At 44.7% G+C, this 13,705-nt stretch overlaps 1 protein-coding gene across 5 annotated transcripts in view; it reads left to right on the top strand.

Annotated features, from left to right (window-relative positions):
• Positions 1-409: 409 nt before the first annotated feature.
• The window catches only part of LOC128738847 (FHIP family protein AAEL005291), a 41,807-nt gene continuing 28,511 nt past the window's right edge, over positions 410-13,705 (top strand). For 2 of the 5 annotated variants that reach the window (XM_053834285.1, XM_053834281.1), the window contains exons 1-2: positions 497-651; positions 1,937-2,722. In XM_053834285.1, the coding sequence (XP_053690260.1) occupies positions 2,519-2,722 (204 nt within the window). In that variant the 5' untranslated portion in view covers positions 497-651; positions 1,937-2,518. Of the gene's footprint in view, positions 458-496; positions 652-1,936; positions 2,723-13,705 lie in introns of those variants that run through there. The other 3 variants (XM_053834282.1, XM_053834284.1, XM_053834283.1) reach the window with 3 other exon arrangements.

Genomic DNA, 13,705 nt, shown 5'->3' with positions numbered 1-13,705 from the left:
TTCAACCGATGTTATCGTTTGAACATTTAACCTAGTCCAATTTGATGTCCTGAAAGTAAACAATTTTGTTACGCCGCATATTTTGCCAAAATAGTTTTTAAGTAGCATTTAAAGTGACTTAAATGCTTATGGACTTTTGGGCTCCAGGATAATAAACAAATTCCGCATTAGCTTGAGTTTATTTTCAAAACCATTTCTATAATAATTTTATAATAAAAGATTGCATTAGTTGAACCCACCTTACATTGACCTGCAAATATCCCACCTGGGCAAAACGGTTATTCATTCATCAAACAAAGGCAAAGCAAAACGTCAATGAAGCAACGAAACACCACGAAGCAGGTAGATGAAAGAAAACGAGTAAAATTTTTTACAATCTCGCAGTGAAAAAGAAGGTTGGTCGCGTTCGCGTAACATTTTTCCCGTGCCCGTCGTTTCGTTCGCTTTGTATAGTAAAGTAAAGTAACTAGTAGCAGTAGGGTGCCGTGTGATTCAAGTCGAAGCAAGATGTAAATCTTGCTACCAGGAGTACTCCACCTACTCTGTTTTTTTTTATTCGTCATCTTCACCAAAGTGGGAATAGTATTCTTTTCCTGTTTTTGTGTGCACTTCCTCGGGAAAGAAGAAGTACATCGTTTGCATTGTGTGCTGGTGAGAAACAATTCCGATTTAATTGGCTGGAAAATGGGTTAAAATGAGCTGCAACTGGAACCCTTCATAGTGCGTATTACACGGTCGCCAGTGCCCTTGCTCATGAAGGAAAAAAAAACCTCACTGTATGAAAAAAAAAGAAACAGATGTGTGTTAGAAGAAAACTGGTAGAGAAAACTAATAATATTTTAGTGATTATGGTTTGAATTAGGTGTTTATTGTTATAATGATGATAAGGAAAATGGAAAAATGTCTGATTCATGTCTGCTAGTTATAGTTACCGACGTGGGGGTAAAACAGACATGCGATGTGGAGTACAGATTTAGATTGCTGCGAATAAAGGGAAAGGAAGCACGAACAAATGCGACGGGAGAGAGAACTGATTGGTTGGGCAAGTGCTGTCCGTATAGATAGAAGCTGCGCTACGGTGCAGCCTCGCCGCGCACAGGCAGTCAGTAAGCAAGCAAGCAGGCAGACGGCTTGTCACTGTCCGTGTCGTAAGGAGGTCAAGATTGCAAAAGAAATTTCGCTCTGTGAGCTGTTGTCGCGGTGCTGAACGGGATGCGGAGAAAAATACGGACAAAATAATAACAAAATCTAGAAGTGTGATGGTAAAGCAATCGAAACGTTGAAATCGATGGAATGAGATCATGCGCCCAGTAAGGAGAAAGGAACCACCTCCAGATTGTGGTGTCTGCCGATTTCGGCTTGCCGTTTTACTGGCATTCGCCGCCAGTAAAAGTGGGTGGCGAAAAAATCATTCAAAATTTTTGGACGAGATTCGTCCGCCCTGCAGGTTGTCATGTAATTTGCCAATCGAACTTTGATTGCCAGCAGTCTAAAGCACTTTCAAGCAATTGATGCATTTTTTTGTAATTCTTTTTACTTTTTAATCGTGTCACATTATAGAACTATGATTTGGAATATTGCCAGCAAGATTCCGAATGCTTAAACGGCGAGAAGATATCTCGCAAACAATTCTTATTTGTTCATGAAATACCCAAGTAGCATGAACAGTCAAAATTTTAATTAGCCAAAAGTACAGCTCAATATTTTTCTACGTGAGCTCTAGAAATTTGAGCAAGCAAGCACGATGTATCACAAATTACACAAAGTATATATTTCCATAATATTATGTACAATGTCTAATTATCTGCATTGATAAGGCGAAGTGCCATTGCCACTCTATTTCTCTCCCTGTTTCTGTTATCATAAGGTAAAGACCAGCAGCAAGTACAAAATGTAAATTTTGTTCTAATTGCATTTGATTATCTCCCAACGTCAGGCGGTGCGTCGGGGCAGGCAAGGCCGAGAACAGCGCGGTGTTTTGGTGCAAACTTTAATTAGCTAGATTCGCATAGGAAAATATTGCATGGAAAATCGACCAAAAGAAGAACAACGCAAGAATTTACTGCTGCGACGAGCAATGTTCCATTGTTACGAAACGACCGCCGCCGCTGCTATCACAGCCGGCTGTCATTAAAGACCCTCAAGCGGTCGTTCAGTGTTCCAAGCCTTCTACAGTCTAACCCAGCTATGGCAGAAATGAAACAGTTATTATTGCTGTATGAGAAATGTGTAAATTAAAGTAAATCGAATAAAGTGCTAACTGTACAGTGTTGGGGCCTCTGAAGCGTCCGCGCGCTGATTACCTACCGGAGAAAAAGAAGATAGAAGGTGTGCTGCATCGCATGAATGAAGTGCTCCCTGGAGCGGGTGTGGATATCCGATCGAAGGTGTCGTATTTGACATTATCATCAAACGGGAGTGTCAGTTACACAGACTATCCGTTTTGTATCTACTGCAAGCGTGACGATAGTGACGGTCTATTCGGTCCCGTATAAACAACAACAACAGCAGCGGCAATATGAGCTGGCTTCGATCCAGCCCACTGCGGCACAGTTTTTCCAAAACCGGAGGCGGTACCGGCAGCGGTACATCGGGTCGTGGCGGAAGTTCCACTAACGGAACCTTGCGTGCGTTCGACGCATCCGATTGTGACCCAAAGGCGTGCTACGATAGCTTCTGCATCCACTGGCAGCAAGCTTATGAGATCATCCTGCGATCGGAGGTAAGTGTGTGTGTGTTGTGCTTGTTTCCCAACATTTATTCTTGCTTAACCTTGAGGCAAACGAAGGAACAACTCGAAAGTAGTTCCTAATTGCGTTTCCTTTCGGGTTTTCCTGTCGGTTTTTTCGTCTACAAGTTGATTTTGCGCTTGTGATCACAGACAATGAATATGCAGCTGATTGTGTTGGCGGCGGTACAAGCAGGATTAAAATTCAAACATTTTTTTAAGATTTTGCGATCAAGAAAATTATAGCACAGACTTTCACAGTTGGCTAAAACAGTTAAAACATGATGCGTTGTGTCGGTCACTGTTGTTGCTAAGTGCACTTAGCAGGCAGTTCGCATGTGGGGATCGCTATCCTATCGAGTTTCTAATCGCAAATCTATAGTGTTTTCTTGCAAAAAGATTTCATCGTGAGATATGTAAAACAAATGTTATTATCTTTTATGTCTGTTCATTGTGCAAAACTACTTAGTCGTGAGATACAATAAAATTTGAATTTTATTAGGCATAGCGTGAAATTTTAATATACAGCTATTGTTTTGATCTGTTTTGATTCATATCAAATTTTTTGAACATTAATGAGATTGTAAATAAGGCAATCAGTTATGTTGCCTTGCTTTCACCTCAATCGTAGCAGGCTGATGGCTGATGTCTAGAAACTGTCACTCACTGCCATGAAATATGAGAAATAATCAACAATGTTCTTGTTTGCTTTTGATTTTGAAAGTCAACAAACAAACGATTGGGAGCTCGGTATCTGGAATATTAGAACTCTTCATGAACCGGTACTAGCTATTTTGTTAGTCAGCGTAGTCAGCTCAGAGACTAACAAATTGAATAGATAGTTAAATTAAATAGTTTCAATAGAACGTGAATCAACTTTTTAAAAATAGAATTTTGAAAGAACAAGCAACGAGTTGTCCGGGGAGGGTCGTGGATAACCGTGTTGAGAATTAAGGGCAAGTTCTTCATTTGAAATCAGCTCATAATTCTCCTGTGCATAAAAAAGGCAACAGGCTAGATGTGAGCTAGATAATTACCTTCTCCCTCCTGAATTTTGCGCACTGCTCGTTTCACGATCCGGCTGGGAGTATCGTTTCTCTGCAGCGTTGAGTGCCCGGGAAGCATGCTGAATGACCATGACTCTGCCGTCAGGGAACTTATGGCTAATTGTTGCCCCAACTCCAATTGAAGATGCGTCGGCGGACACTACAATCTCCTGCTTTCGGTCGTAATGGGTAAGCAAAAGATCGGAGGATAAAATATCCTTGAATTCATTAAACGCCTGCTGGCATTCCGGAGTCCTCTTGAACGATGAGCTATCTTTGAGTAACTCGTCCAACGGATAGCGAAGAGTCCTCATGTTTGGAACAAACTTCCCGTAATAATTTATTGCGAACCCCGGTGAGGTCCGTCGGTGGGGGCATGCTCTTGATCGCTGCGATTTTGGTTGGATCTGGGTGAATACCATCTTGATCCAGCAAGAGACCCAAGTATCCAATCTGCGTCTTCGCAAAAGAGCACTTTTCAGAGCGTATGGTGAACCCGCACTCTTGAATTCGCTGTAGAACTGAGTGCAGATTCCGTTGATGCTCCTTAGCGTCCTTGCCTCCAACGACGACATCATCTAAGTACCCAAAGGTACCCGGAAGTCCAGCCAGCATGGTATCGATCAGCTGCTGGAATGCCCCTGGTGTAGCCTTTACCCGGGTGGTAATCTGTTGTATTGGTACAGGCCACGGTGGGTATTGATGGTGAGCATGCTGCGAGAACTTTCATCGACTTCCATTTGCAGAAACGCGTCGGACAAGTCGATTGTGCTGAACACGGTGCAGCTGGTCAGCTTAAAGAAAAAATCCTGAGGCAATGGGAGTGGATATTGATGGGACTGGAGCCGCTCGTTGAGCCCTGTGAAGTAATCTCCACATATGCGTATGGTGCCATTCGTCTTCCTGACCACCACTATCGGAGCCGCCCACTCGCTGTAGTCCACTGGTGAAATGATGTTCAACCGTTCCAGTCGATCAGGTTCCTCGTCCACTGTAGGGAGCATGGCATAGGAAACTGGTCTGCAAGGGAGGAAACCCGGGCGACAGGATTCCTTGAGGACTAGCTTGACTCTGATTTGTTGCACAGCCCTAACGTTGTACTGAAAAGCTTCGGGTACGCCTTCTGCAAAGAATTTTCATCAGCTGGTACACCGCTAACCTGGTTACAAAAGTTGTCCATCGGTAGACACCAAAGGTTGAATTTGTCGATGAAGTCTATACCCAGCAGGTTGATGGAACATTTGGAGACGAAAATCCGACCCCTTTGAGCCGATCCGTTGAAAGTTACCTCACAAGCAAACTCGTGCTGTAAGTCGAGTTGCTCACCTGAAGCTGATTTGGCAATCTGTGTTGCAGAAACAGCGCGCTGTTGGTTGGCCTAGTTGTTTCCAGATTTGCTCGGACACGATGGTGATGTCCGAAACCGTATCCAGTTGTAGACGCACGGGAACCCCGTTGATTTCCACTTGTACGAACCGTCGTTTGCTCTAGACGGTACCGACGGAAACGATAGTTTTGGTGGAATATTAACCGTTGTGCGGCTTCATTGGCTTGGACCAACGCTTGGAACTGGAGCCAGACTTGCCATTTCCTCACTCATTGTGCAAAAAGTGCATCTTTTTTTGTTCAATACAATGAGCAGAACTGCTGCCACAAATGAGAAATCCATCCACGCAAAGCGAAACAGGCAAAAATATAGAGAAATATTAACAAACTTTAGTTTTTCATTGAGCGAAAAAGCAACTTCCAATGTTGCCATATCTATCATCCACTATCGTCATATGCAGTATTTATTGCGCTGTTGCCGCTGCAAGAAGTTTTTTGTGTCCCATATCATAGGCAGCCAAAGTGTATTAGCATTTTGTTGCTCAGTTTACTCCCTCAATGAGTAGAAGGTAGAACATTAATGTGCAAGTTGCGAGCTATCGCAGTCAGTAAAAACAGAACAGTTAAAACAGAGCACAATAATTCGCGTCTGAGAAAGGTGTGATTTTTCTCTTCTCTTTTTTTATTCTGAGGAGGAATCATCCCTGACTGGAGCAGTAGCCCTCCTCGTGACCAAACTGCTCACAATTGCTGTATCGATGATTTCGGAAACTGCAGTGCTTTGAGTAGTGCATTGCACTGCAGTTCCAACAAGGCGTTGCTGGTAATTTCTTCGACTCTTCTGGCATTGATGGACGATTTCACCTGTCTCTCGACCGCTTCCGGAACTTGTTATAATGCTGTGGACCTCCATTGATTGCTTGCACCTGTCCCAATGGGCCTTCTATCATCACCGTATATTTTTTTAAATTAATCAGCCGCTGACATTCTTCGATCATTGCCTCCAGTGTGACGTCATCGTTGCACTCTATTTTCGCCAACAGTCCGGTGCGCGGTGGAGCAGCAGTTTAAATGAGGCATTGAAACTGCTGCTCGGACATCTTCGCCAGTTCAAATTCTACGCACTTTTTGCTCACCCGACATCCAAAAGTGACGTAGTCTTCGGTCGGGGCTTTAGTAATGCTGAGGGTACTGCACCGTTTCTTTACCGTTGACTCAGTGGTCCCGAACAACGCTGTAAGTTTCTGGATCGTGACGTCGAACTTGTGGTCCTTGGGCGTCTTCGGCAGTATGTAGCTTACATACCGGTAATAGTCGTTAGTTCCTCAACGACGCAAAAGCAATCTGACTGTTGCAGCATCGTCCAGTCTCTGTGCATCTTTGGAGAAAAGGTCCTCGTAGCGGGCATACCAGGCAGCAAAAGTGCACTGGTTCTCAGGATCAAACTGGAACTCTTTAATAATACCAGCTAATGAATCCCAAGTGGCTTCCGGATTAGGTGGAACGTTGACGTTGATTGATGACGTCGCGTTCCGGAAAAGTGCTTCCTGCTGTTGTAGAAAACTCTGCTGCTGGTGGACAGATTCGCGCTGTTGCTGGAGAAGCTGATTTGTAACTGCCTGTTGCTGCTGCAAAATTTGGACGATGACAGCCTCTGCTGATATTCCCTGGGGAAACATTATCTGCTGGTGGAATTGCTGGTTCTGACCGGGTGGATTGGCTCTCGGATGCTGATTTTGACCAGGCAAACCGTTTCCCTGGTTTTGATTGTTCGGCTGCCCCTGGTCCTCCATTTTGTTGCTGATGCGCTTCCTTTTTTTCGGCGGCGCGGCGGTGTCGTGGTTAGAATTTGATCGCGTTTTCCCTACGTAAGATTTTTCGACGAAAAAACACTCACGACACTCGCATCGAGATGGTGTGATAAGGTAAATCATTATACTATTCACTACGTAACGAAACTATAAAAAGACTTTATTTTACAAGACATTAAAATGTGGTCTTGCTCAATTGCCGGGAAAGAAAAGAATGATCGCGATGACGTGGCTTGACAATTGAGCGATGATATCAGTGGCATCAATCCGGATGACTTACTTACTTAGGTGGCTTGCCATCCTAAGAGACAGTCTGTTGAACAAAGTTTCTCCGTGTAACTCGGTTGAGGGCTATCGCTCTCCAATTCCTCGGACACCGAGTACTCTCCGCCAGATCTCGCTCCATCTGGTCTAACCATCTTACTCGCTGCGCTCCTGGTCGTCTTGTTCCTACCGGATTTGCGACGAACACCATCTTTGCAGGGTAGTTATCCGGCATTCTGGCAACATGCCCTGCCCATCGTATCCGTCCAGCTTTAGCCACCTTCTGGATACTGGGTTCGCCATAGAGCTGTGCGAGTTCATGGTTCATCCTCCGCCTCCATACTCCGTTTTCCTGTACACCGCTGAAGATCGTTCTTAGCACTCTTCGTTCGAAAACTCTGAGCACTCGCAGGTCCTCCTCGAGCATTGTCCATGTTTCATGCCCGTAGAGAACAATCTAATCTCTAATAAGCGTCTTGTACAGGGTGCACTTTGTACGGAGACTTAGTCTGCTCGACCGCAATTGCTTGTGAAGCCCATAGTAAGCACGACTTCCGCTAATAATACGCCTCCGAATCTCACGGCTGGTATCATTGTCCGCCGTTACCGGTGAGCCAAGGTAGACAAATTCATCGACTACCTCAAACTCATCGCCGTCGATCAATATACTACTGCCCAAGCGGTGTCGTTCGGCCTCGGTTCCGTTGGCCAGCATGTACTTTGTTTTAGACGTATTTACCTTTAACCCAATCAATCGAATGAACTTGACGATCCACCCGAAATCCGAACACAGCACTGTGTACCATCCATCGTAGATTTAATCAGTTTGATGAGCTTCCTAGGGAAGCTGTTCTCGTCCATAATTTTCCATAGCTCTTTCCGATCGATGGTATCATAAGTGGCTTTGAAGTCAACGAACAAATGATGCGTGGGAACTCCGTATTCACGGCCCTTTTGGAGGATTTGCCGCAGTGTAAATATTTGATCCGTTGTAGACCGACCTTCGACGAAGCCTTGATAAGTTCCCACAAATCTATTCGCAATTGGTGATAGACGGCGGAAAATGATTTGGGACAGCACTTTATAGGCGGCATTGAGAACGGTGATCGCTCGATAGTTCTCACAGTCCAACTTGTCGCCCTTCTTATAGATCGGGCAGATAACCCCATCTTTCTACTCCTCCGGTAGCTGTTCCGTGTCACAAATTCTAGAAATTAGTCGGTGCAGACAAACGGCCAGCTTTTCTGGTCCCATTTTAATAAGCTCCACTCCGATGCCATCTTTTTCAGCTGACTTGTTCTTTAGCTGCATGATGGCCTCCTTAACTTCGCCTATGGTTGGGGCTGGCACCTCTTCTCCGTTTGTTGCACCGTCGAAATCGCTTTCCCAGCCGCCATAAGTCTCCGCCTGGGCGCCATTCAGGTGTTCGTCGAAGTGCTGCTTCCACCTATCGGTCACCTCACGATCGTCCGTCAGAATACTGCCAGTCTTATACCGACACATTTCGGCTCGCGGCACAAAGCCTTTGCGGGATCCGTTCAGTTTCTGGCAGAACTTTCGCGTTTCCTGAGAACGATGCAGCCGCTCCAACTCTGCATATTCCTGCTCTTCCAGGTGGCGCTTTTTCTCCCGAAAGATTTGGTTTCGCGTCTTTCCACGTTCTGATGTGTGGCACTACGCATCTTGGCCGCCCGCTCAGCGTTCTTGCCATCTATTACCTTCCTACAATCATCGTCAAACCAATCGTTCTGCTGATTCCGTGCTACATGCCCGATGAAGCTCTCCGCTACACTGTTGATGGCTGTTTTGCAGGTGTTCCAACAGTCCTCGAGAGGGGCTTCGTCCAACTCGTCCTCTTCTGGTAGCGCAGCTTCGAATGTGCGTAATTTGCGGCGACGTCTGGCTGCTTCAGCCGTGCGAGATCTAACCGAGGCTGGCGTCGGTACCGAAAGTTGTTCACAACGGACAGTCTTGGGCGCATTTTAACCATCACTAGGTAGTGGTCCGAGTCAACGCTTAGCGTTTCATAGGATCTAACGTCGATAATGTCTGAGAAGTGCCGACTGTCGATCAAAACGTGGTCGATCTGTGATTCTGTCTGATTTGGTGACCTCCAGGTGATGGATTCTGTGCTGGAGAAAGGTACTACGTTCGGCCATATTCTTGGAGGCGGCAAAGTCGATAAGTCTTAGGCCCATTTCATTGGTCCGCTGGTGTGCACTGAATCTTCCAATCACCGGTTTGTATTCCTCCTCCTTGCCGACCTGAGCATTAAAATCCCCGATGACGATCTTGATATCATGTGTTGGACAGCGGTCGTATTCACTCTCCAACTGCGCGTAGAATTCATCCTTGTCGTCATCGGTACTTCTGAGGTGAGGGCTGTGCACCTTGTTGATGCTTATATTGAAGAATCGGCCCTTGATTCTCAAACTGCACATTCGAGGATTGATTAGCCACCACCCAATCACCCGTTTCCGCATCTCGCCCATCACTATGAAAGCTGTACCCAGCTCGTGTGTGTTGCCGCAGCTCTGGTAGATGGCATGTCCATCTCTGAACGTACGTACCGTTGAGCTCTTCCAGCACACCTCCTGCAGCGCTACGACGTCGAACTTGCGGCTCTTCAATACAGCGGAGGGCACTCGAGTGCTCTCTTGGAAGCTGAGAGATCGGCAGTTCTACGTTCCGAGTTTCCAATCCATAGTCCTTTTTCGTCGCGTGGGTCTATTCCGATTGTTCCAGTAAGAATTTCCTTGTTCTTCGTTCCGTGCTTTAGTATTTTTGGTGGTGACGGCTTGCAAAGCCTGCTACACCAACACCAACGAAACTCGAAAGAGCCCTCCTTTTCTGTCAGCATGCGACCTTGGCTTCCACCGGGGTTGGTTACCCGATCTCCACCAAAGTTGCTCGTATCCCGGCTGGTACCACGAGGAGGTAGGAATAGGAGTTACTGAATAAGAGGCTATGAATCACTGTAGTGTCTATTTTATGCCTACACGTGCACAAGGCACCGACGGTACGCATTATTCAGCCGTTTATCAGCCAACCCGGCCAGATCCGGATGACAGTTACCTATCAACGGTGAGCCCTGTGGTAACTTCTGGGTTAGGGTTGCCAGTGTTCCCAACATATAGCGATTTAAAGAAAGAAACCATCGATTTTTCATAAAAAATCAAGAGTAAAATTACATTCATTGAAGCAGTGAGGCTCTATTCATTGTAAAAACACTGTGCGTTAGCGTGGAAGTTACTCCCATTAATCGAGGAGACATCCAATCGACACCAAACTTGGGATTTTTTTACTGACCTGAAACGAACAATCTGACATAATTTGGTTGAAATCTGAGAAGGTCGATTACATGGCACTCGGACACTTGACGTGGAATGACCCATATATGTATATTAGCTATTCGACTGCATAGTTGTTGTAATTTTCCGTCAAAAATTCTGTTCGAATTCGAGGGTTAGCAGTAAAGACGTATATTTAGCCAATGTAGTTTTTGTGTAATATTTAAGGTAACTATAATGCTTATTGGTTTGCATCTAGATTAATTCCATTTGTGATGCTTATTTCTTACTTGGAAAGGCTGCCTGTTTGACCACGTTTTTAAGCGAAAGTCGATTCTTTTCGAACACAACCCGCTATTTGCCGATAGTTACGTAAGTTTACCGAGTCAAGCACAACCATCTGCACTAGGTACTTCAAGATGGCGAATCAGCATGCGCTCGGTCACAAGGTTAGAAAATTGCAACATTAAGAAGGGTCAGTTCGTTGTCATTAGTCTCGTTCGAATGGTTTTATAGCCTAGTAGTAGCTCATTATGTTTGATCGGACCTTTGATTTCGACAGATATTGGTTGAACTTTTCCAAGATCAAACGCAGAGTGATTGCATTCGTTGTCAGTCACAAAGTACCACTGTAAATAAACGCAGCTAAAGCTAAAAGTTTTTTTTACAAATAATAACAGCAAATCGAAATTCATGGCAGGAATAAATTCTAAACAAAAGCGATCTTCCATTTTTGAGGTTTGCAGCTTCCTATAAGGCATTATCGGACGAAGAAGCCTGTTATAGCCTCTGGAAACTGTGTCTTCTTCGTCAACACCAAATGCGACTAAATGTTTGTTTGTGATTCAAAACATATTCTGCTGCGTTTCGACAATGATGTGATTTCGTCAGCGGGATTCATGTTTATATTTACATAACAAGTAATTGTGACTTTTGTCATTTACTTAAAAGTCGTCGTCGGCTTGCTCTCCTTAGTTATAATATGATAAGAGGCAGACTGCCACTGCGTGGCTTTGGTAAAACAAATTCAAGTTCTGACATTTGTTCTAACATAAGGAAAATAAATCAGTTATTAACTACTAATAAAGCAGGCTTTACTGCCAGTTTATGTTTTTATTTAGTGTGGAAAACTTACCTTCATCCGAGAGTGTGTTTGGCGAAATTTTTTCGACTGTATAGAGCTCATACTAAGCTCGATTTCCATTGCAAATTCCAAATAAACTGATTATTCACCTCGTAGCGAATTCTTTGGTTTTCCCAATAATTTGATTCGCGGTTCAATTTATTCACAGATCCAGCTGGCTGGTAGTGTAGGTACGAAAGAAGAAAAAATTACCGCAAACACCAGCTGCATAATCAAAAAACTGCTCCCCAGTCTAGCGTGAGAAAATAATAACCTCTTAGGTGAATTGGTTTCGCATTTCTCCAGCAGCAGTGTTAAGGTGATTCACTGCAATGCAATCTGCACAGAAGAGAATATAATAGCAGCACGAGTCTGGCCGTAAGTTTGCACCGGGAGCTTAAACTCGAAAGAGAGCCGCCGCGCCGTGGTCGTGGTCGTCGGCATAGGCAAGACTGCATAATCGCACCTCGCCTCGCGCCTGTATGCGATATTTTTTTCTGTTTTGTTTTGGGTCGCTGCTTTCACATACCTCACGAATTCCTTTTCCCTCGATTCACGCCCTCTCCCGGACTTGGCCGGAGTTTGCGGTGCAATTGCTTATCATTAGGCGCGGAATCTACCTACTGCTGCCGGCGCTGCTGGTGCTGCTGCTGCTAGTTGGCTAACCATGTGGCAAAGAATTGCTGCTCTTTTTTACGGTTGTTACGAATCAATTCCCTACGGGTTTCAACACCTGTATTTGCTATGGCTTTCCAACTGTTTCTTGTGTGCTTTGCCTGGCCGGAAAGTCGTTCACCTTCGCCATTTGGTTATACGGCTGCGATGCATAATGTCAAACAGTTATAATTTCAATTAAGCAGGTAGATGCTGCTCGTGCAGATTTCAGCTCGAAATATTCAGCTTTGTTGCATAATGTTTCAAGCAAACAATCAACTCGAGATGGGAATAAAATAGGTGCGAACGAAAACTGCTTTAAATGCTAGCCTACATTACACAAATAAAAAAAAGCAATTTGAATTTGTAATTGAGTTTGACTGGTGAATTTGAAAACCAAAACCCGTTATGGTGCTAAAACACCTCGAGTGCAAAACTTGCCGCACAGAGGGTAAGAAGTGTGGTGTAAATGTCGGTTATTGTGCGATGACCGAACATTGATGGCATAGTGATGACCGAATGGAACTGCACCGAGCCGGCACGATTGAAAGCTAATAGTTCTGCCTGCAGCTAGCCAAGCCAGTTCAAAACAACACCTGACGTAACTGGATTTGCGGCGAATAATGACCGATCTATCATAATTAAGCTCTCCGATCAAAATTGAATAGTATGATGTTATTTTGTGCCTTTCTAATTTCGATTCTTTTTGAAAAAGGCAATTTTTCGAGTTCTTCAAAATGTTTTTCAACATATGAATCGTCAGAGCTGGAAAATATAATGGACAAGAAATAAGCAGTTTTTTTATATGCCAGAAGGGCATTGAGTAAAAAAACCACTGCGACAGTCTTAATGGTTGTTTTTGTGGCTGGCCCCGATTGCTGAAAGCCCCGATGATCAGTTAGAATTCGAATTCATCATAAACGTGAAACATAATTTACAAACGGTCTGGCTCGACTTTGGTGAATGTTATTGGTAGTCGGTCCTTCTGGGTGATTGCCCGCTGTTCAGAGGCGGGTGACGTCGGCTAACGCTTCGTATAAAAATGTTCATTTTGGCCAGGTACTTCTCCATCATTTAGCCGGTTACTCCGACCTCGCGGTCCAAGGCACGCAACAATAAAGCCTACCTTGCTCGCGGTCTTCCTCTTTAGCATCTGTTATACTTTACCGTCGGGAGCCGGAACCAGGCTTCCATTCGACGCTCTCGAGACCTCATGGTGGCCAACTTCTTCGTTCGGGGGTCGAGCTAGTAGTACGAACAAAGCATCGAGCGTAGTTGCTCGACCTTTTTCGCCATAACTGCCATAAATCAACTGAAAACGCTGTCAATTTTTTTCTGCACACAACAGGGTTGCTACGATTGGCGATGCATTGGTGGGTTGCCAACAGAGATGGCAGGGTAATCGCATAAAAAATCGCTTCTTTTGTTTCAATGCATACGTTAAACACCGTACATAAGAAGGA

This window comes from Sabethes cyaneus, chromosome 2 (genome assembly GCF_943734655.1).
Source record: "Sabethes cyaneus chromosome 2, idSabCyanKW18_F2, whole genome shotgun sequence".
Classification (NCBI taxonomy): Eukaryota; Metazoa; Arthropoda; class Insecta; order Diptera; family Culicidae; genus Sabethes; species Sabethes cyaneus.
The sequence above is the reverse complement of the archived record's forward strand: the minus strand, read 5'-3'. Positions and strand labels throughout refer to the sequence as shown.